Genomic DNA, 27,769 nt, shown 5'->3' with positions numbered 1-27,769 from the left:
AATCTCCCATTCTGTTGGTCAGAAAAACACTGTCTTCTCAACCTTAGACTTAATGTCAGGCAATTTCCAAATTCTTCTTGCTCCAGAAAGCCGACCCCTAACAGCCTTCTCTACCCCTGCTGGTAATTTTCAATTCAAACGCTTGGCTATGGGTCTCACCTCTGCTCCTTCTGTCTTCACAAAACTTATGCATACTGTTCTTGATGGCTTACATGGTGATAATGTCTTTATGTATTTGGATGGCATCATAATTGCTTCTAAAACAATCCCCAAACACATTCAAACCGTCAAAAAGTCTTTTTCCGTCTTGCTGATGCCAACCTCAAACTCAAATTAAGCAAATACTCTTTTCTTAAGAAAGAAATTCGTTTTCTTGGAAATGTCCTAACTTCAAATGGCATTCTTACTTTTCCTGATAAAGTCAAAGCCGTAGCTGACGTCCCTCGTCCCACAGAGATTGAGCACCTTCGGTCCTTTCTTGGACTTTCAGGATATTACCGAAGGTACATCCGCAATTATTCTAAAATTGCAGCTCATCTTACCTCACTGCGAAAGAAAGATGTTCCTTTCCACTGGTCGTCTGCCCAGGAACAAGTTTTTACAGACCTAAAGAATGTCCCTACCACTGCTCCTGTTTTAGTTTTCCATAACTATGACTTACCTTTTATTCTCTACACCGATGCCTCCTTCCAAGGTCTTGGTGCTGTCCTTATGCAAGAACAAGACACAGACCTTTGCCCCATTGCCTTTGCCAGAAGACTCCTTAACAAAGCTGAAAGTAACTATTCTGTCACGGAAATTGAAGCCCATGCAGTCGTCTATGCCCTTCGACATTTTAAGGAAATAATACTAGGCTATCCTGTCAGAGTCCATACAGACCACCAGGCACTTCTTCAACTTTTCAAAGGCAAGAACTTGTTCGGGAAACTTGTTCGCTGGTTCTTGACCATTCAGGAATTCAATCCCACCTTCTCATATGTGCGCGGGTCAGCAAACAATGTTGCAGACGCACTGTCTAGAAATATTCCTGCTATCAATTCCATCCCTCAGCCAGTCACTCTTACTCGTCGCGTATTCATGCAGCTCAAATATCCGACCCAGTGTGAAAACTTGTGATATTCTCTCTCGAGTCAGGAGATACATCAGATCTTACAGACTTCCCTACCTCCTTGGACCACTTCAGACTCGTCGATGACGTTCTTTACCACGAAACCACACTTTCCAACAAGCATGAACCAAACGGACTTGTTCAACAACTCGTAGTTCCTTCTGACTTAGTACTTGAAGTTCTGTTTCTTTTACATAATTCTTCACTTGCTACACATCCAGGAAAATAACATTGCATAACACAGGCCAGACTTTAGTACTTTTGACATACTATGACAAAAAATATCCAAGCCTACATTGACCCCTGTCATTCTTGTGCTAGCCATAAAGGCCACATTCAAAGTAAAGTTCCGATTTTGAAATACCCAATCCCTTGTAAACCTTTTGATATGGTTGCCGTTGACCTTCTCAAGTTACCACTCACCTCTAGTGGAAATCAATACCTGTTTGTGTGTATGGACCATTTTTCCAGATTTTGTATAATTGAACCAATTCCCGACAAGACTGCAACAATAATTGCAAAGACCTTCATTGACAAAGTTACTCCCAAAGTTCTTCTCTCTGACAATGGCACGGAATTCAACAATGAGATTCTTTCCAATATTTGCAAATCCTTTCAGATAACAAAATGTAATATAGTTGCATACCACCCCAGTTCAAATGGCCTTGTCGAACGACAAAACAGAAAGATTCTCAATATTCTCCGACACCTCGCTCCCGACCTTCATCTCTCCTGGGATCACCATATCCCTATGATTCAGTCTCGCCTCAACAGTGTCATCAATAGGTGCATATCAGAGTCGCCTCACTTTGTCATCTTTGCTTCCGAAAAGCGACTCCCATATGACCTTCTTGCTTCAGATATGGGTCCCATTTACAACCTTGATGATTTTGTAAATGTTTCACTTTCAAATTTCAGCTCTCTCTTCAAGAGAATTACTCAGTCTCTTTCTCTCGCCAAAGACGAGATGACCCGTTTTCACAATAAAAATGAGAGAGAATCTAACATTGAAATAGGTGACATCGTCTATCCCCAGAACCATTCTCCATCTTCCAACTTTCACCAAAATTCCTTGGTCCCTTCCGTGTCCTCGCACTAGAACCTACAAAGTCAAAGTAAAACATTTACATTCAGACACAGAATCCATCATGCACCTGGACACCCTTAAGCTCTTCTCTCGAGGTGTAGGCTGTGACAATGACCCTCCGACTCCCACAGACCCCTTTCCTCCTTCCCTCCCCCATTCAATGTCCCCTGTCTCACACCCATATAATTTTCGCAGCCGTCATACTTCCTGAACATTCTAAACTTAGACCTGCCAAAGTGTTCTCCACTCCCATCTTTCAAACATTAACTTTCATTAATACATGCTGTTAATCTATTTATATCTAGCTCATTTAATTCTTATGTCATTGTCCTCTAATTTGATATTGTACATCGCTTGGGTCAGCGACAGATAGCTGGCCGAGCATTTAGTGATGCGCCATTGTATGTGTGTTCGTACATGAGTGAGATTCTAGAACATACAAATGGCTATTTCTGTTTGCATAATTAACAATTATTTTTGTAATGCGAAAGTTTAATAAATGGGATATAGATTATTGATATTACTAAATTTGAATTAGTGTATAAATGAAATAAAATGTTAATGTATGTAAATATCTGTGTGCAAGGAATTATTATAAAAAAACTGAATTAAAGCAACCGCTTGGGCACGCCATCCCAAGCGTAGATGACGCGTTTTTAGTTAGTCGTGAGCCAACTGTGAGAGAGTCAAGTTGCTTGTGAGTGTGAGAACATTCCTTCCTTTGCCGTGCAAATAAACTGAGGAACGATTCTTCATATTGTTTCCATCAACATTGTTGAACAAACAACACAAGTCACATTCTTAACAAGCTTGAGTCTCGTTATTCTGTTACTCATTTGGAGGTCTTGGCAGTGGTGCGGGCTTTAAAGCATTTTCATTATATCATTTTTGGATATTCAGTTACAATCTACACAGACCACAATGCTGTCACCCAGCTTTTCAAGGGCAAAAATCTTTCAGGCCACCTACCCAGACGGTTTCTCACGATTGAGGAATATAATCTAATCCTTTAGCATATTCCAGGGAGTGCAAACAATGTTGCTGATGCGCTTTTACGTAATATCCCTGTTGCTACTGTTACCGCAACCACTGAAGGATCGGGCCAAATGTCAGCGTGAGGACTCTGTTTGATCTGCTGTTATTTATGCTTTGGAGTCTGGTGATGATACAGCCTTACCAGATTTACCTGTTCCCCTGTCCCAATTCTCCTTGCAGGACAAGGTTCTCATTCATAATAATGAAGTATTTGAGCATGATGTGGCACAGTTAGTGATCCCTGAGTCACTAATTCCTGTTGTTCTGTCCTTTGTTCATGATGCCACTCAGGCTGGTCACTCAGGTCGTGACAAAACTCTGTCTATGGCAGGTAAGAATATTATTGGCCTAAAATACGACTGGACATTACCTCTCATATAGTCCAGTGTAGCTCTTGTGCCCAGAATAAAGGTTCTACGAACACTACTCCCATCTTAGAGTACCTTACTCTTTCTCCCCCTTTTCAGACTATGGCTTGTAGAGCTGCCTCGTAGTACTCAAGGTTCCGTGTATGTCCTTGTGTGCGTGGACCACTTTAGTTGTTTTGTGATATTGGCTCCCTTACATAGCAAGTCTGCTCCTGTAGTAGTCCATGCTTTAGTTTCTCATGTTTTTTGTCCATACGCTACTCCTTCAGTGCTCCTTTAGGAATGAGGTTTTAGCGAGCGTTTGTAAGCGTTACGGCATCATGCAAACATTCGGGCTGCTTACCACCCTGCATCTAATGGTCTTGTAGAGAAGACGAATAGGAAGATTTTGGATATACCCAGGCACGTTGCCAGTAGCCTTTATGAATTTTGGGAGGATTGGCTTCCACATGTCAGTGCCCGTATTAACATCACCATTAATATCTCTACGGGTAAGTACTTTGTGTCTTGTTTCTCTATTGAGTGTATTGTTTGTATAATGTGTAATCTTGTTTGTCTACTTAATGTGTTCATTTGTATTATGTGTGACTTTTGTGTCATGTCCCGGACGTCCGGCAATTGCTTTTTTTTTTTTTTTTTTTTTTTTTTTTTTGTCTCATATTAACTGGCGCCAGTTCTTTTTGTGTATTTCTTGTGCTTATATACATTTCTTTTGTTTATTTCTTGTGCTTGTATACAATTCTTTTGTGTGTTTTTGTACTTGTATACAGTTCTTTTGTGTACTTCTTGTGCTTGTATACATTTCTTTTGTGTATTTCTTGTACCTGTAAACAGTTCTTATTTGTATATATATTCTTGTTTTGTGTGTGTATTCCTATGTATTGTCCTTATGTAATTATGTATTTTATATTTATGTATTTGGGTGTGCTAATGTCATCATTCTTTTCCACACTTTTGTAATTAGCCTGCACTGTGTGTGGACTGTTATATCTGGTTTGCTTTTGACTTGTTTGATCATTTCTTCTTTTCGTTTGCTCGGTGGGGTCACCAAGTGGTGGTGGCCAAGCAATGTTGTTCTTTACGCGCGTGTTAGGGACAATGTATGATTGTCGTGCATTGTACTTGTGAGTAGATTGGGAAGTGCATGCTTTCCCCTTTTGTATATAAATACTATGAATTTCATTTATATTAATTTATCATAACTATTATATTAATTCCACTTCCATGTGGTCGTGTATGTTTTTCCCGCCAACCCAAAGTGGCGTCAGTTTTTATTACGCCTTCAAAGCGAACGCACTTTGTATGATAAGGGGCATTTTGTTTGACAAGGGGCACGATCATAGGCCATGGTTTGAAGATCAGTTGGTGTAATGATATACCTCTTGAGTGTGGCTATTAACTGATCTTTATAGCGTTTTGTCTACCCCTCTGCATTGCGAAGTGCATACGGTAGCTAAAAGTAAAGGATTTGTCTGGAAAGACTGTTCTCAGACATGCGGATAACGTAACCCTCCCATTACAGCTGATATTCTATACACTTTGCAAGATTTCAGTGTATGGTACTTTGCCTTGCCTTCTTAGGCCTAGTATTCTTTGAATACACCATATGTGGAAAGCCTCCAGAGTTTTTATGTCGTCTGTAGTTGGTCAAGGTTCCTGAGCTGTAGAGTAGGGTGGAGATACAGACGGCTCTGTTGACAGATATTTTGATTTCGGTTCGTAAGTTTTCATGGTCAAATACCCATAAACGTATTTGGACAAAATATGCGGATGCTAGGTAATTCACTGAATCTCATCGTCTACATTGTGTTTTGCTGTAATTATGTTGCCAAGGTAGGTGATCTTTTTTACTCACATACACAAACACATACACACACACACACACACACACACACACGCACGCACACACACACACACATACACACACACACACACACGCACACACACACACACACACACACACACACACACACACACACACACACACACACACACACACAAGATGTGTAGCATAATGGAGTTCGGAAAAAGTAAAAATAGAATATCAGGACAATATAGAATTGGATCTAAGGATGTAAAGAAAGTGGTATCTGAAAAAGATCCAGGAGTAATTATCTCAAATGACTTGTCCTCTGATAAACAAACAAATAAAACTGTCGGAGAATCCTATAACTTGCTAAGATTAATAAATGTGGCATTAACTATTTGGACGAAGAAATTATAAAAAAAAAACATTAATCACACTGATAAGGCATGATTTAGAATATGCCGCGACATTGTGATCACCCAGTACCAAAAAGAATATAAAGAAAAATGAACGAATCCAAAGAGCAACCACAAAAATGGCTCTAGCACTTTCAAACTTGTCATATGAAGAGAAACTGGTTAAATCGGAGTTACCGACTTTGGAGCAAAGAAGAGAGAGAGGCGACCTACTGACCATCTATAGAATCATGAAAGGGCACAGAAATAATCGATAGAGAGGACTTGTTAAATTGGGACAAGAGAAACACAAGAGGACATGGAAAGCCACTGAAAAAAAGATACTTATAAAAAAGATCTGAAAAACAGTTTTCCACACAGAGTGGTGGACCCTTGGAACAAACTAGACGAAACAGTAGTGTGTGCAAAAACCATTCACAAACTTAAGAGTAAACTAGACACTGCGAGATACAACTAGGTAAACACACACACACACACACACACACACACACACACACACACACACGCACGCACGCACGCACACACACACACACACACACACACACACACACATACACACACACACGAGCTGACTATGTGTAAAGGCTAAAAAAATGGGTCCTGACCTTGATTATGGCTTGCGACTTATAGTCCAGTTCCAGCTGATCACATTTTGTTTCCAATAAAACTTGTAAGTCATAGCTGTCATCCTGTCTTAATTGGTACCATCGCCCATGTGTCATAATCTGCGTTTAAGAAAATAGTTTGTGAAAGCAAGTTTCCTGAACTTGTCTATACAGATTGTATATATACATATTGTCACGAAAATATTATTTGTTACAAAATCTTACTGACTGAATATCAACCAAGGTGGAATCTAGTTTACCTCATTTTCATTCATCATCAAAGAACAACGTATGTCAACCTCTTCAGGATTTAGTAGTAGCTCATAGTCACCCTTCAGCTTTATATCTGTAAGTAATGTGTTCTGGAAAGGTACAAAAGAAGAATTAGAAGCAATGGATCAAAGCGAGAAAATAAATATTTGCCAAAAGGGAGAAAAAAATCTTCACCTCTACATGTAGACTACCGCGCCATTTGTCGAACCCTTCTTCAAAGCGCTTTCCCCCCGACACATTGACCTGGGTCCTTTCTGTTATTCCATGTGCAGAGAATTCGACCATGGCTTCCAGAACAAAGTCGTTCTTGGTGGCTATCTCCTTTGTGTCGTCAGCTCCGAAGCCAACGAGATACTGCTGGAGATCGCTGTTGAAATGAACTGGGCACAAAGAGAATTAAGTCAAAATAGACTTGCTTTTCTTTAAGTGAAACTAACTCGTGCACAATATCACAGTGAAAAGGAAATAAACAAAGGAGATGAGTACATATTCAAAACCGTTTTTCTTACAAGTGCAAAAGTGGTTCAAACCAGTAATGGGACTAGTTACCTTTCATCTCGTAAGGTTCATCGCTGAATCCATATAATGTTCCATTGCTGCTGAATCGAGTTGGTGAATGTCTAGATGAATATGTAGAGAAAGTTTTGATGCCATAGTTGTGTCCAAAATACATGAGATCAATTTTGAATGCTGTGCTCTCGTCAGAATGACCTCTTGTGAAGCTGGTCTCAAAGGTGAAGTCTATCTGTGCGACATCGTCCTCCCTATATCCGAGATTCATAGAGATAGATCTAGGATCATCGACTACCTGGCCTAACAGAACGTAAGATTTATCTTGGGTGTGAACAATTGCTTCTAAATTGCTGTTGTCATCAAAATTGTATTCTAAACCAAGTCTGCGGTTAATGGATGAGTCTGGCGTGTCGAAGTCTATCATTAGCATATTTCTCGAGATATTAAAAGAGAAGAGGTAGCGATCAAATGTGTCAGTTTTCGACAAGACCAGTTGGGCCTTGAAGGGCTCAAGAGACTGGAATCCGTTGGGCCCTGCCATGGATGAGGCACAGAATTCGACACCAAGAGGCTGACGAGTGTACTGACCACTGCAGGACAAGATCTCATTGCCGACACTTCTGGAGGCATAATTGTTCCAACTGCTGCTGCTACTGTCATAGAAGAGCAGCTTGGAGGTTGTAGAAAGTTTGAGTATTTCATTATTGGGTACTAGTAGACGCACAGCAAAATCCCTGTAGCTTTTAAAGGACACGGAGAAGCCGATATCGGCGCGGGAAACGGTAGTAACGGTTCTTCTAATGGCACTGGAAGCCACGTATGCCTCGACTCCCAAACTCTCGTCGAAAGTCAGACTGGTTGACGGAACGAAGTTCATTTGAAATTCACTGGAATCTTTTTTTTCTTCCACATGCATTGTATGGGAGCTGGTGGTGTTCAGTCGCAATCGAAGAGGGAACCCGAGGATGGTTGGGGCAACGTACTCCTGGTCGAGCAACTGAAACACATATAAAGATTGCCAAATAAAAAGCAGTTTAAACCAAATTCTCATTACAATGACATGCAAACAATAACTGATAAATATGCACCTCATTTTATTGGCTGATTCCACTAATCGGAACCAGCAATTTCTGTTTGTGAAGAATACTCCAAAACTATCGCCTATTTTGTCAAACCAACGATATACAATGACTCACTTGTAACGATACTGGTCTCCTTAGCAGTCTTAAAAAACTCTCGATTTTGCGGAACACCTGAGAAGGATTCCGGGCGTCGAAATGAAAAACTTCGTTGCCAAAGACCCGAACGAAAAATGTGGGATCCGACTCTTCATCATCCGGTACCTCCATTCGCGTTCTTGCCTCGTCATACACATGCTGAAGCTCGTCAATTTTACTGTCTTCTGTACTTCTCTTCTGTCTTTTTAAGTTGTCGAGGAACTCGAAGATGCGATCATTACTAAAGTAAGATCCTTTTTCGAATAACCTTCTAAAGTGCTTTTCAAAACCATGGAGATTTCCCCCTATTTCGATTGGGTTGAAGGAGTTGTGAAGAACGTTTACAGTCAAGTTGAGTCTGGCGGAGTAGGGCAGAAAAGAGTCGGGCGTAAAAACAGCGTCACTATCGATCGAGCCCCCAAAGTCCATCTGAAAAAGAGAAGAAGCTAGGTGTAATCTATTTTGATTTCTGTATTTGTGTTATTTTTATGACAATATTTGAATCAAAGGCTGAAGTAATAATTCCACCTAAACACAAGAATAAAAAAAAGCTAAAACATAATTATTATAAGGCATCATTAGAAATAATTACTCATCAATGCGCTTCGATTGATATCCCACGTTAAAACAAATACAAGTATCACCTATAATGCTTTAATTTGTTGACACTACATATTACATATTTCTCGACCTGAAATATGTCTTACTACCATTACACCTGCAATAAAAATCTGTTTTTATTTTGATTTACGTTGTTTCCGCTTAAAATCAAATATTTGAGGTATTATCTCTTCCGTCAAGGATAATTAATCAGCTGACTAAAAAGTTGAGTTGGCCTATCCGGGAGTGGCGTCGTCTTACATAACTATTCTGGCTGTTGTCGTGTCAAGGCGATTTGAGTTGGCTAAAGGAAACCTCTGTACTACTCAGTGGGTTACTGTGAATAAGATAAGTCGAGTGATTTCAACATAACATAAATTCAGCACAAACATGACCTTTGGGGATATCAATAAGTGTGTTCAGTATTTTTTGGACAACGCTTCTATTATTGGGGACAATAAATGAAATATTTATAGAGATTGGCAGAATATGAAAGCAAAAATCATCCCTTTTTTTAAATTGTGATGGATTTCTAACCATATCAGAAAGCTCAACATCCATCCACATCCGTTGCAATAGGTCTATTTTTTCCCTTATACTGGGAATCAGAGGAGACTCTCAAATGCTGAGGACAATTTAGAAGGTCAAAATGTAGACATGACTCTTTCATTTGAATAGAATGTTTATTCCGAGTGGTTGTGAGAAAGGTATGGCAAGAGCCTGAGGAGTCTGCCTAAATTCTCTGACAATTACTAAATTAAAACATTTTTTTCCTTATATACATGGCTGGATCTCTAGCTTTTCGTTGAGCAATGCATGGTTATCAGCAACATACCGTGTCACTATGAAAACTTGAGTGATAGTTCTTTGACTGCTTGAAAGAATTGGTGTCGAACTTGTTCAGAAGATAATGGTGGTTGGCCAGCACCGACACTGGTTCTCTCTCTACTGAGGAGCTTCTGGCAAGATTCCTCACGTGTGTCCAAATATAGGAGCCCACTGAAAGAGGATCACAGTATCGTGTTAATCAGACAAACTGCGGAAGGAAATAGAAAATAAACCTCTCTCATACACATCATAACACTATGTGTGTTTTTGACAACTTCATTATGGTTACTTTTGTGATACAAATGATAAAAACATTCATTTGAGACCATTTCGAGTATATTCTATACCATATTATAGATCACTGTTAGCTTGAATATGACTTTGTCACATGCAGTTATTCACAACAGAAATGACCAAAATTGGCAACAAAGATACAGTCGTGAGCAAAAGTTTTGACCCACCCGGAGTTTTTCATGATACATAATTCGAGTTCTTTGTCTGACATTTTTTATCTGTTCAAGAATATGACTTAAATGTAAGCCAAATACTACATACTCGTACTCGAGAAAAAAAAAATCATATTGACGTTGTGAGAACTGTAATGTGGGTCAAAAGTTTTGCTCGTATCAATACATACCCCTCCCTAACTTTAAAGATCTACCTTGGTTCACTTCCTCAGCAAGCAGAAGTCCTTTTATGCGGCCGTAAAAGTCGCCATAATTATCAGCACAGGTCTGCAGGACCTTGTATGACTCGATCCGGACCGCCACATCCTCGTGCATGTCCTCGAGGAGATGCCACAGCTCGTCCTTGTCTTCATTGCAGTCATAGCGACGCCGGAAGGACATGAGCGCTGCCACTCGAACGTCACGACTGTGCATTTTGTTCTGTTCGTGAAAGAATATTAGTCTAGGTTGGTAAATGGGGAACAGATGCTTTTGAATGGAAGCTTCTAGGTCACACTTTTGGTCTAGGGAATGCATCTCAACGTTCCATCTCTCTGCTTACCATGTAGCACTTTCGCAACTTGGAGTTCCCAAGGTCGAGGCCTGAGTTACCGAGAGCTTTCAGAAGGAGGACGATCCGGGTGTACTGAGAAGGATCCCCATATCCGCAGTCGGTGCCTAACCCTCCCTCCACGTAGTCTAAGAAGCTCCTGCAGCCAAAGATGGAACAGCGTTACCCCGTGACGGCTCGGAAAGGGATCCGTGTAAGTCAGTAGAGGTCATTGCATTCTTTCTTACCTGTGAGGCTGCTGTCGAAACTCGCCCTTAACGTTCAGGTTGCATTTGTCTTGTTCCCGACACAGTCGGAAAATGAGCGATGAAGCGGCCATTAACGCCTCCTCTGAGTATCTCCCACTTTTAACAAGGTTCTGAAAAATTCGAGAGTATTACGACATTAAAATGGAATCCAACGAAACAATAGAGTATCAGGGCATTAAATAACTCCGGTCGTGGTCGGTGAAGTGACAAAGCCACTGGTAAGTTTACATTTACTTCTATCGATTGCCAGGTACTCTGCATAATGTTTCTCTCGTGGATTTAATCACCCTCATTCCTTTCGTTGCTTTAGTGAAAATGATTATTTTGTCTTGTATCAATTATGAGTAAAGTACGGTCCACTCTCTTACCAACAGCATATTTCAACCTCTCTACCCATTCTAGTCACCACATTAAATACCATTTTTTAGCACTATTTATATAGCAACTAAAACAAGATTCTTATACCAATAATTCTATCAAGTTGAAATAATAAGCTATAAAGTAGTTGTGATAAATTGTAATACTTTATATTTCATAAGCTACAAACGACTACCAATGGCAAATATGTGATAATTCAAATATTCACATTATTTGTATGATAACGAAGATATTCTCTTATGTATTTTGTAGACGTTCACATACATATACATATGCATATACATATACATATACATGTACATATACATATACATATACATATACATATACATATACATATACATATGCATATGCATATGCATATGCATATGCATATGCATATGCATATGCATATACATGTACATATACATATACATATACATATACATATACATATACATATACATATACATATACATATACATATACATATACATATACATATACATACACATACACATATACATACACATACACATACACATACACATACACATACACATGCACATGCACATGCACATACACATATACATATACATATACATATACATATACATATACATACACATACACATACACATACACATACACATATACATATACATATACATATACATATACATATACATATACATATACATATACATATTCATATATATACATATGTATGCACATATACATAAAAAAATTATAGATATATATGTGTATGAACATTAGTACACATCTGAGACACATTTTTTTGTAGTTGTTATTGTCACTGGAATTCATACCTTATTTCTGAGTAGCTACGTACAATATAAAAGAAATATGACAACTTTCCATTCCAGCTAAGTGGATTGTTTTATCAGGTTTGACCATACACAATAAAATAACGCCAGAGATGTGAGAGACCTCCATTTTTTTTTCACAGAGCAATGAGTGGAACGCCCCTTACCATAACACTCTGGATGCTCTCGACAGCCGGGTTTTTGGCGAAATGAAGACCAGCCAGCCACAGGTCATTCTTAAATGAATACGAGCTCTGGGCAAAGGAGGTTGTGGCCTCAAAGCACTCTTTCGTCTCACACGTAGCCAGAGCGTCGTTGAGGTAGTCCCTGCAACGGTAAGAACCAATGGAAATGAGAGGACAAACATGGTCATGTAAATAATATGTGCAATAGAGAAGATATAAAAACGTGGAGCTAAGAGCGAATGTTGAGTGCAGAGAACTCAGAAAAGTAAACAAGTGGATTTCAATGCTAAGTAGGAAGTATGCTTTGTCAGTAGACAGGACATAGGGATAAATTTAATTCCAACTGTTGTTTAAGATATTTCCTTTACAATGCAGGCTTGGTTCCTACAGAAATCAAACAGATGTACAATTGCAAAAGTTTTTTGTTGCTATTCTCTTAGTAAGTCACTTTAAAATAGGTTGGAACCGGAGTCACTCCTGCTCAGCTGTCCATGCTTGAGCAGCGAGCGGTTCTTCCTTTCCTTTTGTCTTAAATTGCACAACACTACAACGACATAGTCTTTGAGGCTTACTTGTAATGGTCCTTGTCCTTGTACTCCACGAGCAAGCGATCGAAATTCTCCTTTCCTTTCATGTGACTGAGCTGATGGACAAGGTGTGAGAACATGTGCGACCGATCCTCCATTTGTGAGTTATCGGTCGTCGCCAAATGTAGGCGCGACAGGGTCATGCCCACCTGCAAAGTGAGAAGGGAAGAGTGTTGTAGCACAAATGACTTCAAAGGTTTTGCGGTCGGTTGAGAGCTCTTCTGTCAAAGAATTGAGACTTGGATCTACCACTCACCTCTTCTGGGGTCACGCTCATCTCCGTCAAGTCTCGATGAGGCTCCAGGCTCATCTGCAGTCCCTTACGCTTACGATCGCCCTCCTCTGAAAAGAAATTACAATCGTCACTTTTTCCAAAGCGCTTCAGTACTTGAGTATAACCTGATTATATCGGTGAGAACCATTTCTGAATTAGTGAACTTTTCTTCTTTTGTACAATGCCGGTGTTCGTATATTATTTCGATATAGCATCCTATCATCATGAACAACTTCTTAGTTACTTCAGCCCTTTAGATTCTGCAGAATAAATGACACAGTACTTAGACGTAGTCTGACACGTTTAACTGTTACCATTGTATACTGTTTCTATGAGGTGGCTTTATACACCTCACGGATTTAACTATCCACGACACTCCTGCACATCCACATTGCAATTATACATCTGTATCACATTTGAATTATGACGCCTTCCAGTACCGTGAAACACTCTAACATAAATTTTGTAACAACACATAAAGGATCTGCTCAGCTGAATCTCAAACCTAAATCCAAACGTCTTAGTTGATCGAAATCCCATGAATAAGTTCTCCGAGAGATTTTTTTTTTCCAGGAAGAGAAAAGAATTACACAGTATGAGTTTTCTTTTTTTTTCTTTTTTTAGATCTTATGTAAACAATGTATGTCAGACTGACATTTTATAGCGTACGGGAAGTGCATTTATCATATTTTCTGTCAACATGACATTCCTCTTCATACCTGTGGCCTTAATTGCTGCACCTATCTCAACTACAGGTTCTAAACTGCTAAATATTTACCAACATAATGGGTCAGTTGCAAATTGATATTCACCATCATGGATATTCATTTTATAGGTATCTAAATGTATTTACATTTATATTCATTTATTCATTCGCATATCTATCTATGCATTTATATACCTACTTACCTATATATCTAATTGTTTACTCATTCATTTATTTATTCATTAGGTATTACATAGTAACGCACTTATTCATCTATTCACAAATGCATCTATTTCGCAATTTAAGCAAAACGTACCCACAGAACAGACTTTTTAATTGACAGAAACATTTAAAAGCTTTTCTAGCCATGAATCTGCCTAGAACTATCAACTCTTTCTTTTCAAAGGCGACCGAAGCTGACCAGATGAGGAGCAAAAGTACAGAGGCCTACCTGTCTTAAAGAGGAACTCTGGGTCTTCCTGCTCATCTCGCAAGGTCTCGTGCAATTGGAGGCTCGAGTGTAGTCTCACAGTAGCCAGCTGACCTGCAGAGCCCGAGGTACTGACAGACCTGATGCCTACAAATTCGTGGCACTCCACGCTCTGCCAAATGCCGCCTTCCAGAATCATTTGGCAATGATGGTCGTGCCTGAGAGGAGTAAACATCACCTGCTTAATCTGGATGCCCTGGGCAATGAGAACAGAGTTCTGGCAAAAGAGGCCGAAGTTAAAAAGTATTTGAAGGTATTGCGTGTTCAGTCACCTCCTTTAACCAGGGCTGAGTCCGTACGTGCCCGAAAATCTAGTGATGAGTTTCCTAATGATGTTGCAGGAAATAATGGAATCAATTAGCTACCAGTCTTATGAGTTAGGTTAAACTCTCAAAGGAGCAGTACCACTTTGGGCCATAAAGATACAACATTGCTCCCGCCGCAGATGCGTGTTGAGTGCCAATTCTTATTAAATAAAAGTGATTAACCCTTCAAAACGGTCGAGATTGACCCACCAAAGAGGGTGGGTTTATTTAACTTGGAAATGTTGTTCCCCGTGGATGGTTGAACCGAGGGCAAGGTGGTAAGGAGCGGCGTTGCGAGGGAATTTAGCGTTACCTGTACACGGGGTCTCCGATGTCATCAGGGGTGCGGGGCGAGTGGTGGGACCGGTCGAAGTCCGAGGTGTAGTGAGTGTGCGGAATGTAAGGGAAGGCGCCGGTGGACATGCACTCCTCCTTCGTCTTGTTCACTGTGAAGAATCCGTCGGCCCTTGGCGACTCGACAACGTACTTGGTTCGGCACTGCCCTGAGGCGTCAGTCTGTGGTAAGAGAGCAGCACTCAGTCGGAAGACAGCACGCGCAGCTATAACTAGCCAGTCATCTGACATAATACAGTGATTGTGGACGGAAGCAATATGCCCAGATTAAGCCCTTCCTCGTGATAGGTGACATCTCTTTCCTATGACTTATCTTTGCTGATCTACGTTAACGACATCGGGCAATTCTATTGAGACAAAAGTATCCTTACCCAACTTCCAAGTTCCGGTTCAACACCAATCATCATTCCATATGCAGTATATATATATATATGTTGTGTATGTTTCTTAAGACAGATTGAACATTTTTAGAAGCTCCGTGTCGGGATTAGATGAAATTGAGATTAGATCTTCAATGTTACGTGAAGCGTGGTCGGGGACTAGTACAGTCCTTTTGTACCATCACCGTAGCATAGTTGCTAACGTCTTGGCCCCGTGATTTTCGACGCACGGGTCAGGGTTCGTATCCCACGGCGGAGCTTCTAAAAATGTTCAATATATATATATATATATATATATATATATATATATATACATATATACATATATATACATATATATATATATATATATACATATATATATATACATATATACATGCATATATTGTCACGATTCGTACAAATTATATTTTTCGTTCTTATAAGCAAGGTGAAACTTTATTTCTTTGTCATGCATAGTATTTCATAGCTTAGAGGTGACCGGGCGTTAGCAATGACATGTCACGAGCCTCTGCATTTGATAAATATGTGTGACGCCACGTCCTTAAAATTGATTTATTATGTGACTATTATGTATTTTAGAGGAGTATGTTTGGATTCTCTGTTATAAACGTTTTTTCCTGTCACATGCATGTTTCTTTTGTGTTCTGATATGTATTTTTAAAGTAATATGTATTTTTTTTTTAATGTGCGTGGCCTACCAACGATCGACGTTTTCTCAGCTATACTCAAGAAAAGAAACATCTCATTAGTTGAGCTATGCCGAAATATTAGCTATTCATCTAAAAATCATCGTACCCCTTCTTATAACTAATCAAGTCGCTGCCTAAATCCTACAAGACTCAAGAATCTATATATTCAAGCCTCAAAAATATTTTCAAGAACAAACAAAACGGAGCAGTTAGGCCGATACTATAGAAAGAAAGAAAGGACATCTTGTTTTAAAATGTTCAGCTCAAGCTTTCTAAACAAAACCCTTCATTTAGTAAATAGTGGTAGGAACTCAAAGGGTAGTAAATAAACGAGTGTGAGTGAAATGATGTTTAATCCCATCCTTTGTACCTGAAGACGCCAACCTTCGGGCAGCGGCAGTGACAGAATATTCATAAAAAGTAAATAATTCTCTCTCTCTTTTTTTTTTTTTTTTTTGCATTAATATCAGTGTAAAGTTAAGTAGAAATTGAATAATGTCTTACATGTGTTTCAATTGGATACACTGCCATGATTATTCTCGCATCAGGGTCAAAATAAATATGTTTGTCACTGGACACAGATAGTAAATCACTTTCAGTTCGTGATAATTGGCGATATTTTTTTAGCCTAGGACAGAAGGAATAAACTAGTCAAGGTTTTCAACACTACTTATAAATCATGATATTCGAGGTAGAAAATTTTGTCCAAAATCCGGACTTTAATTGTTGGAAACGTGCCTAAAAGTGTAATTTCGTAGATGTGGGTTTACAATACAATATAAGATTGGATGAACGGGGTAAGAAGCACGAAATGTTTAATGAGCTAGTTAACGCATTGGTTGAGAAAGACGTGTTGCACCATAAATTAAATGGAACAGATCTAGAGGCTCAAATTAGATTAATAGAATTAGAAATAGAGACACAGAAAATGGAGAATCGGTCAAAAAGAGAAGTATGGAAAATTGAGACTCAGGCAGTAATAGGGGCTCAGGAAATCGAGGCTCAGAAAACTCAGGCAGAAGCCCAAGCACAAACACAAGTGAAACTAGCAGAAATAGAATTACAAAGAGCCTAGTTAGCTGCACATAGTAACCACGAAATGAATATTGATAATCGACCAATTGAGGAGTGTTTTGATGTTGCTTGGTAACCAGACTTACCAAAATTCTCAGAGAGAAAGCCGAAAGCATTCTTCTTGCAGTTTGAAAAAGTGGCTCAACAACTTAACAATGACAAAACACATTGGTCTCTCTTAATCCAAACCAATTTACAGGGAAAGCTCAAGAAGTTTATATGTCCCTGACTATCGCTGAGAGCTCATATGATAATGCAAAAGACAAGATTCTCAGCGTATACAAACTTGTTTCCGAAGCATGTAGGATTAAATTCTGTAACTTAAGAAAGCAATCGCACACTACATATATAGAGCTTGTCTCACTAATCAATAAAGCCTAATAATAGTGGCTCAAATCTAGTAAAGTGAATAATGTAGATGACCTAATTGAGCTGACTATTATAGAACAATTTAAGAATTATGTCGACAATAATATAAGGACATATTTAGGGGATAAAAAAAACTCTCATCTTACTAAAGCAGCTACTCTTGCTGGTGAGTATGATCTGGTACATAAGCATATAAATAAAAATTATTAATACTTTAGGAATAACCGTGATCACAATAATATACATGATAAGTGGGAACCATTACCCAATAATTCTGGAAAATCACCAAAAAATCAAAATTATGAAAAAGAACGCTACACTCAAAAGAGATGAAGCACCTACTTCTTTACTTAATTGTAATTATTGTAAAAGGAAAGGGTATGACATTTCAAATTGTTGACACTACGTTCCTCGACCAAAGCTTTACAAATTACTTTCTACAGTGTAGTTACTGTAAATGCTACGGACATCACCTTTCAAACTGTAGAAACAGGATGTATAATCAGTCTCCCCCTAAACCAGTTTTGGCAAATGCTTTTAACAAAGATGAGAATGATGGACGAAACAACCCTCACAAAAGTAAACTAGAGGATACAACTCCAAATCTTAAAGAAGATAACCTTCGTCACAAGACTCCTGTCATGCCTTGTACCCTTGACAATAATTGTGGTGCCCAGGGGCATGACCCTGACTTTGCCCCTTCATAGCACAAGACACTTTTTTCAAGTCTGAGACTAATCCACGTCAATCCATCTCTATTCTGAGAGATACGAGATACGAGAGATCCTCATGTTAAAGGACGCCTTTCCTAATCCTGCTAAGTTGTATCTTTATAGAGATGTAATAACACATAGGGTAGGCAGCCTTCAGCGATGTCAGTTGCAACTACATCTCACTTCACCTTTGATAACGGAAGAAGTCACTGTTGCATGTATAGTTTCTTTTCTTATACCCATTTTTCAATTATTATCATCAAATGGCTTAGGAAAAGGAGAAGTATACTCCCCTAAATTATACAAGTCTTTATCCTGCGTGTGTTATTACTCTCACAATCAAATGGAAAAAATAATATCAAGTCAAGCCTATTATGGCTAGAAAATCTATTTCAATATAAACCCAGAAACAACTGAAATTCTCCCTGATCTATCTCGAGACAATCTCATAGCTAGCCAAAGAAGAGATGCATCCCTTTCTCATCTGTTTGACCAATGCATGTCGAAGGAGGATTCAGACAATAAATACTTATGTTATCATTAGAACGAGGGTGTGCTAATGCGAAATTGGTTACCACTGTTACTTCCATTGTCGTTAACAGTGTTTACTACTACGTCTAGTGTTCCCTTCTATGGTCCCCTATCACTTTCTTTTCATCACTGTCTTAATGTAGGTTAGTCACTCAATTTTCATGACTTATTTTCACTTGCAGGCCCCATGCCTCAGATCATCCGACTTAGTCAAGTTCTACGTAGTATATGCATAGGAGAATTTAAACTGTTGAGATATTTTCTTGATTTTCTTCACTAATTCTTCTATAACGTTTTTGTCTTAGGTACACCAGAGTATTCCCCACTGGAATCCTTAATTTGGTCAATAAGTCAGTTCGCATTGACGTCATGATTTCTTTTGCCCAATTATCTTTACTCTTACATCTAAGTGCCTCCCCTAAGGGCGTGACTACTCCCTTGAACTAATTAAAATTTCTCCTCCTCCACCCTTTCTCCAATCAGAAAGACTGCTACAAGCGTCTTAAGGTATGATGTGTCGAGTTTGTTTTGGCGCCTATTCCATGTATTCCCGGGCCCGCCACTGTCCATGGGGCTTCCATTGTCCAGACACCATGCCTTCGCGGGCCTTCCTTTTCGCGGGTTTTCCCGGCGTCCTCAAGGGTTAACTTCGCCCAAGACGAAGCCACGTGATTGTGACCCTGGGAGGTGATTGGATAATGTCCGTAGACAGAGAGCCCGCTGGTACCCAGAGGTAGCGTGGCCCGGGAGAGGGTCACTTATGTCTATGCAGGGAACGAGGTTAGTCACGGCGTGCTTTGCTCTACATAGAGTAAGGCGTTGGTCCACAAAGAGTAAGTACCTTTTGTCATTTTCCGTTCTCCCATAGTCTGCCTCCGAAAACATACTCGCAGTTTACACAATAAAGTAGAGCCAACACAGTCAGTATTTTTGTGAGCTTCACACCAGCTCGTGCTACACTACCATAATACTGCTTACTCAAGCAATCTCGAAATCTATGCATCACGAGCTTAGTTTACATATTGTTACATCAGCATTATACAGCAATGAAATCGGGTCACCAGCGGCTATTTATAAACTTTAGACGAGGAACGAGATAATGTAACTCCTTCGCGTCTATTATTTACCAAATATCCAACTCATAAAAATTAAATTCTCGCTGTAAGAGGCCGGTAGATGGAGGTAGACAATTAGGTAGATGGAGAGGTAGATGGAGAACGAATGCTAATAATGTTGGGAAACAACGGCCGACTGCAAAGTGCTGAGTCGGGGATTTGTTTAGTCGCCGTCCTGTCTAGGTAAACAAACGCCGACGACCGACGAGGTTGTTGCATGTTGATACAGAGGTGACTGATTATAATAATGCTGATGTAATCATTCTGTAACTGTAACTGACAAATGCTGAGGTAAACGATATTGCTTGTGACAATGTAACAGCCTTCCGAATTGGAGGAAAAGGTGAAGGAGAAAAATTATTGGTGCATGAATTCAAAGTCACGCCCATAAGGGGTGGCATTTATTTGAGAAGTTAGAGGAGATTGGATGAGAAAAATTAGTGACGTCAGACGAAGGTGGCTTGGCGTATGATATGGAGATCTCGACAAAGGGAGAGAGAGAGAGAGACACTCTGTGTGTAACCTAAGACAGTGTATATTTAGTGAGAAGAAAAGAAAAAAGAATTAGATAGCTTTACTTAACCTAAGGACTTGACTGAAGTATGAGAAGTACAAGGCATGGGGCCTACTGAATAAGATGAACTTGGAATTGGTGAAACTGACGTAACGAAGGCATGGGGTCTTGTGACGAGTGAATTTCGAGACTAACATTAGGAAGGAATTAGAAGTGTTATTAGTTGTGGTGGAACAATGGTGACAGAGGGTAACACTCGCCACCTATCCCTCTATCTACCTTACTTGCCTGCCTTTATCTACCAACCTCTTACGTAAATCTCTGAAATAGTCTTGGGAGGTAAAACACCATATTGTTGTCCCATCTTCATATAGACACCACATTCTTCGTATGGCTCACGATGCTCCCTTGGCAGGACATTTATATTGGCCTGACACACGTAGGGGTATAGCTCAATGCTACAAAACTTGTGAGACTTGGCATAAGGCTAGGAAAGACAAAGAAAATATTCCCCGTACTCCATTAAAACCTATCCCGTGACAGAGAAGCCTTTCATTAAAATCATAATATATTGTATAGGACCTCTACCTCCTTTCAAGAAAGGACATAATTACCTAATTACTTTAATGTGCATAAACACTAGTTTGACTGAAGTTATTCCATTGCGAAATATAAAAGCAAAGACTATAATCCCAAAAAGATGCAGTGACCAAGGATCCAACTTCTTGTCGTTACTGTTCCATCTTTAAACTAAATATTAAACATACGGTCTCCACCATTAATCACCCACAGCTTCAAGAAGCTTTAGAGATATTCCATGGGACTCTAAAGAGGAAAGAATGAATCGGAAATATATCTATAAACACGGACCGGATTGGAAAGAAGGATTACCATTCTTCCTATTTATAGCACGGGCATCCATACAAGATAGTCTAGGTCCTCGCCCGCAGACCTGGTCTTTAGACACAAGGTAAGAGGACTTCTTAAGACGTTGAAATAAAAATTGATAATAAAGCATAACCCTCTTTCTACGTGCCTTTTCGTAAGCAAGCTGACTGAGAAGCTGAACACAGCCTGGATGATGGCAAGTCACAACCTAGCACAAAATCAGATAAAAATGAAGGTCCACTACAATAAATCCGCCAAAGAATAAAATTTCTCACCAGGAGAAGAAATGTTAGTATATCTCCCTCTTCCTAGAGATCTCCAGGCCAAATATCAAGGACCATACAAAATCGCAGAAAAAAAAAATTCTCTTAACTACGTTATAGAGACCCCGGAAGGCATCTCCGAATATGTCATATAAATTCTTTGATGCCCTATTTTTCTCGCAAACCTGTCACTTTTCATTACATCTCTGTTACTTTGGGCGAAGATGAGCCTGAGCCTGCTTTACCCCATCCAAACCTTCTACTCCAAAACTCACAAGTCTTAAGAGACATAAAAACTAAAATAAGTTACCTCGAACCTAGAACACAAAAATATTTCGAAGCCTTATTTCGAGTGTATGCGACCTTATTTTCTGACACCGACACCCCCAGACAACATTCTAAAGTCACTCATAGTATAGAACTTACCTCCAAAGTTCTCATCAAACAGTCACCATACAGAAAAAGAAAAGTACTGCAAGAAGAGTTAGAGTTATTATTCGAGCAAAATAATATATGAACCTCAGCTAGTCCCTAGTCAGCGCCCTGTTTGCTAATCCCAAAGCAGTATGGCACTCAGAGATTAGTAGTAGACTATAGAAAGCTAAAAAACATAACAAGGGTAGATGTCTATCCACTACCTCGTATAGACGACCTCGAATCCATGATCATAAGTCCACTGGTCATTATCCCACATCCAAACACCCACTGTTCAAAATTCCACACTATATCGGTCAAAATCCTACATTATCCCATATCTTACACAATTTTGGAGAAAAAATATTGAAACATTAATGGTTGTTCAGTATAAAATGATGCTTAAACTTAGTGACCATTTATTTGATTGATTTATTAGTTCTTTTTATTTATATAACTTATTTATTCATTAGATTAATACTTCATTTTGCATTTCATATAAAAAAACACTATGAGAAGATATTTTAGGGGGTTGAGAAAAGAAAAGAAAATTTAGAAAAAAAAATTGATCTTGTATACATTATTTTGACGCAAATTCCATGGTTCTTGGTTCATTCAATAAACCAAAAATTGTTTCGTTTATAAAGTGTGGCCTAATTTTGAAAGTTTGTTTATTACCAATTTCCTTTTTCGATTTTAAATTAAAGGATTAAAGTAATTTTATTACTAAATCTAATTACTGGTATCTTGACTGATGTTCCCTTGCTAAGAGTACAAAGCAAATATAGATCAAGGGACATTGATACATCAGTATTTAGTTAATTTTTACTGTAGTGAACAGCATGTGAACTGAATTCGTAGTTAATGAAATAATATATTCTGTCTTAAAAAAAAATCGTTTATAAAGTGTGGCCTAATTTTGAAAGTTTGTTTATTACAAATTTTCTTTTTCGATTTTAATTAAAAGGATTAAAGTAATTTTATCATTAAATCTAGTTACTGGTATCTTGACTGGTGTTCACTTGCTAAGAGTACAAAGCAAATATAGATCAACGGATATTGATACATCAATATTTAGTTAATTTTTACTGTAGTGAACAGCATGTGAACTGAATTCGTAGTTAATGAAATAATATATTCTGTCAGAAAAAAATTATATGAAAGTTATTCCATTATTCCTTCAAAATTTAGGCCACACTCTTTAAATGAAAATAATTTTTGCTTTAGTGAACAAACCCCATGGAATTTGCATCAAAGTAAGGTAATATCCATCAGACTACGATAACCTGGAGAAGAGGGCGAATGACGGCAACGACACCCGGAGCCACCTCCAGGCCCAGGAAGAAAAGGGATGGCAAGCAGCGGGACGGAAGAAAAGCCCCAGTAAAAGCGCAGAGGAAGGCACGACCACACTTCTCCCCAAGTTCAAACTCCAGAACCCTTGAGCGTTTCCAAGTCTCTACCAGGCAGTTGTGACGCTGGAAAGGTACAACCCCGGGCCGAAGATCACACTCGGCGTTAACCTGAAGGGTGAGTACACACTCGCCCCCCAGGGACAGGGAGTCGGCAATGAAGATGGAGGCCCGGACAGGACCGGGGGAAAGCTGTAGGCTATTTTGTCTTGACCCCACCGAAAAGCACACCAAGGCTGTGGTTCAGAGGAATCCTCTTGACTTCGCACTGGAGGCAATCAGGACCCACCCCCGTGTGGTAACCGCTCAACATCTACAAGCCAGGTCAGACAAACTGGTCACACGACAGGTGATGAGGGTCCTTCAGGGCACAGCACCGGCAAAATTCGACTTAGGGGCCTGGAGTAGGTATCTCCTACGCCCATTCACCAGGGAACCTATGCGGTGATTCAAATGTTAGCGCTTTGGCCACCTACAGATGCGCTGCCTACACAACAGCAGGTGTGGCGTCTGAAGCTCGCGCCAGATGACAGAAGACTGCATTCAACGTCACAAAGTCAAAGAAACCATCAGCGCAAGATGCTCGAACAGTAGCAAGTGGCACCACTCGTGGAACCTGCGATGCCCCGAACGCATCAAGCGCATACCCTCCTTAAAAGAAGCGCACTAGCAGCACCCACCCCTCAGCCATCAGCCTTCCCGTACCACCACCCACCCGACCTGCATGGCAAAAGTCGGACAGCACCCCCACCAGCAACACACGCCCAGGTAACAAGCCCCCCGACACCACAGCAGCTTCCAGGAAAATGAAAAAGGGGGCGCTAAACAGAAGGCCAAGCCACAGAAGAGACGGACCAGGAAGCCAAAGGAGGAAACCAGCGCTAGCCCCCCCCCTCCCCCCCTCCCCCAACAGGCTCCCACCACATCACCGGTCATGGTCCTGCAGCCGGCACTACCCCCAGATGGCTGGGAAAACCCCGTGCCCCAAGCCAGTTATACCACTCGGGAATCAGCAGGACCCTGTGCCCTGCTGGAAGACAGCCCGTACCTACCACCAACCCATCCCCCAACAGCCGTCATACAGCGAACAGCCACATGACGCAGAAGAATTGCTCCCACTTGCCAGCTCTGAAAATATTCTAGTGGCTGAGGACTTCAACGCCCACCACCCTTCACTTCAGTCCTAATCTGCAACCAACTCTGCGGGGCGTCACCTAGCCACCATATTGGAGGAAAACCCCAACATCAAGCTACTCAACACCGGAGAGTCCACGTACACACGTGGCGGGAGCTTGGACCTCAACCTCTTCTCCCGAGAACTGGCCACGGGAGCATGTTGGAGCGTCCACCCCACCCTCACTAGTGACCACTACGGCCTACTCACGTAGATTCAGTGCCCACAGACGGCACTCCCATTTCCCAACCCACCCTGGGATATCAGACGAGTGAAATGGGGAGCCTTCCAGTCCTTGTTGGATGCATAGTGGGCGGGATACATCACCCCCCCCCACCACCACCACCACCTCCACCATAACGACAGCATTGAACAGCGTGAGAGAGACCTGACGGCAGCCATCGAGGCCTCCATCCCAAAGAAAACCCCGGGAAGAAGTCACCACAAGAATTGGTGGTTCTACACGGAAGAGGCGCGAGAGCAGAACCACTGAATCAACATGCATCGGCGGCGCCACAGAAGGAGACCCACCAGAGACGGCTTGGTATCACGACGGGTAAAGGAATCAAAGTGGCTGGAGTGGTGTGGCAACTTCTCCCAAAACATCAGACTGGCGGAACTCTGGTCCAAGCTGAGGACGACCACTGCTGGAGGATCGCGCTCACACACTCCCACCCACCCAAGACCACAGCATGAGGCGGGAAGGCTTGCAGACACCTTCGCAGCCAGATATGCCAGCGACCAATCTCCTGCGCAGATGAGCCGAACGCTACAGTGCCTCCGATTAGAGAGGGAGCGCCTCATTGGGGACGGCAGGGCAAAATCGGACCCGGCTGACTTCCTTTTCACCTTAGGGAGCTCACCAGGGCCAAGCGAGCAGGGCGAGACACAGCCACCGGTGCCGACGGGGTCACCTACAACATGGTGGCGTACGCAGGTCCAGCTGGCAAGCAAGGAATTCTAGGCCTGATCAATCATTCGTGGGTGATCGGGCATCTACCGTCGGCTTGGAAATCGGCTGATATCCAACCGATACCCAAGCCCAAAGGGCAGGGTATCCACACCAAACCGGCATCTACACGCCCAGGACGTGAGGCTGAACTGGACACTGGCCTACCAGTACCTCGGGGTATGGTTAGATCACAGGCTGACCTTTGCCCGTCAGGTCACCCACTTGAGGGAGAGGACACAAGCGAGGACCACAGTGATGAGGGCCATAACAAGACCGTGGGCAAGGATGTCCTACGCCGTCTTGTAACTTTACTACGTGCAGGCCGTCCACTCCCTAGTCGACTACAGTGCGCCTGTTCTCGTCGCACTCAGCGACGGACTGCGGGAGAAGGTCGAAGTCATCCAGAACCAGGCTATAAGAACCATGTTGGGGGTGCCCAGATGGACCAGCGCCTTTGAACTAAAGAGTGAGACTCGACTATTTCCCCTCACCATCAGAGCTCAACAGATCATGGCCTGCAGTGTGGCCAAGATCCTCCTACAGGACAGAGAGACGGCCTTGTACACCAGGTTTAGTAGGATCCTACCGCACGATAGGACCCTCTTCACCGCTGACACCTGGATCTACAGTGTCGCCGACGCAGCCAACAAGTTTATGGACTCCACCCTATTCCTACGAGCACCCTACCAACCCACCGAGGCACTTGTCATCCATTCTTCCGTATTCTCTATCCCAGCACTTCTTAGGTTTTGTTTGATGTTATCCATCCATCTTCTTCTGGGTCTTCCTACTGATCTTCTTCTACCGATAATTCTTTCTGTCATTACATTTCTTGGGGTTCTGTCCATTTCCATTTGTGTGGCCTATATACTCTTCGTTGCAAAGCACACCGTCTTTGTTAATATTGCATGAGTACTTATACACAACGTGGATTTGTTTTAATTTGTCTCTAGTGGCAGTCATATTATTTTTCATAAAAAGAGGATAAACTGAATATAATTATTTAATACCACAAGCCAAGAACTTTGTCTCTTGTTTTGAATAATAATATGACTGCCACTAGAGACAAATCAAAACAAAACCACGTTGTGTATAAGTACTCATGCAAAATTAACAAAGACGGTGGGCTTTGCAACGAGGAGTACATAGGCCACACAACGCAAACATTATCACAAATGCTGACATTTCACATGCAAAACGGTGCTATCAAAAATCACATTACAAAAAACACATAACACTAATATATCACGAGACTAACTAAACGAAAACACAGTCATAATTTCAAAGACGAACGATAAATGAAAACTGAAATGTCTGGAGGCAGTTTTGATAAGAAATAATATGCCAAATGTTAACATCCAGCAAAATATGTGCAGATATTTGAACTTTTCGGGGCACCCCGCGTCATACCACGAAGATGAAAACACCTGTAACACTCATGACCCACCATCTTTCCTAGTATTCCATCTTTTGTAACTTTTGTATTTATAAGCATGTAGGTATCTTTAGAAATAAAATTTACCAGAAGATGCCTAAGGTATAGGCGAAACGTCGTAATGTTATAGTTTTCATTTCCACTATGGACTCGGTCGGAGTTATTATTAGAAGAATTGAAAGTGTTAAGAAAAAGATCCCGAACGCTGTGTATGCTGTGATATTTAATAGAAAATGTCTCGATGAAAACCTGCTCCCTAAATTCACTAATATATATATATATATATATATATATATATATATATATATATATATATATAACTATATGTATATATATATAGATATATATATTGGAGAGAAGGACGACAGAATGAGTGGAAGGGTGGTGAGATAAACACAGAGTAATGTTGGAGTGTAAATTTATTGACGTTTCGTCCTTAACAGGACTTCTTCAGAGTATGAGCAACTAATTGGGAGACTTAAGAATGTTGATTTTGCAGGAAAGGTTATGGTAAGCTATGATGTGACAGCTTTATTCACCCATGTCAGCGTGGAGGGGGCCCTAATTGCAGCCAAGTAAGCAATCGGCAGCATGGATGACCAGGATTTACCGGTGGGTAAAAATGATTTACTTAAA

General features: G+C 40.7%; 1 protein-coding gene across 1 annotated transcript in view; it reads right to left on the bottom strand.

Moving 5' to 3' along the window:
• LOC143041518 (uncharacterized) overlaps positions 1-27,769 on the bottom strand; it is a 168,567-nt gene that overhangs the window by 93,799 nt on the left and 46,999 nt on the right. The window contains exons 7-20 of the mRNA XM_076213484.1: positions 15,167-15,369; positions 14,510-14,706; positions 13,335-13,420; positions 13,064-13,227; positions 12,474-12,633; positions 11,102-11,232; positions 10,866-11,013; positions 10,519-10,744; positions 9,865-10,028; positions 8,409-8,858; positions 7,249-8,209; positions 6,874-7,079; positions 6,687-6,788; positions 6,427-6,546 (exon numbers count right to left, since the gene is read on the bottom strand). Coding sequence (XP_076069599.1) covers positions 6,427-6,546; positions 6,687-6,788; positions 6,874-7,079; positions 7,249-8,209; positions 8,409-8,858; positions 9,865-10,028; positions 10,519-10,744; positions 10,866-11,013; positions 11,102-11,232; positions 12,474-12,633; positions 13,064-13,227; positions 13,335-13,420; positions 14,510-14,706; positions 15,167-15,369 — 3,318 coding nt within the window. The remainder of the gene's footprint in view (positions 1-6,426; positions 6,547-6,686; positions 6,789-6,873; positions 7,080-7,248; positions 8,210-8,408; positions 8,859-9,864; positions 10,029-10,518; positions 10,745-10,865; positions 11,014-11,101; positions 11,233-12,473; positions 12,634-13,063; positions 13,228-13,334; positions 13,421-14,509; positions 14,707-15,166; positions 15,370-27,769) is intronic.

This window comes from Oratosquilla oratoria, chromosome 31, assembly GCF_046742065.1.
Source record: "Oratosquilla oratoria isolate Oo_2021 chromosome 31, ASM4674206v1, whole genome shotgun sequence".
In the NCBI taxonomy this organism is placed as follows: Eukaryota; Metazoa; Arthropoda; class Malacostraca; order Stomatopoda; family Squillidae; genus Oratosquilla; species Oratosquilla oratoria.
This window is presented reverse-complemented; position numbering and strand designations above follow the sequence as displayed.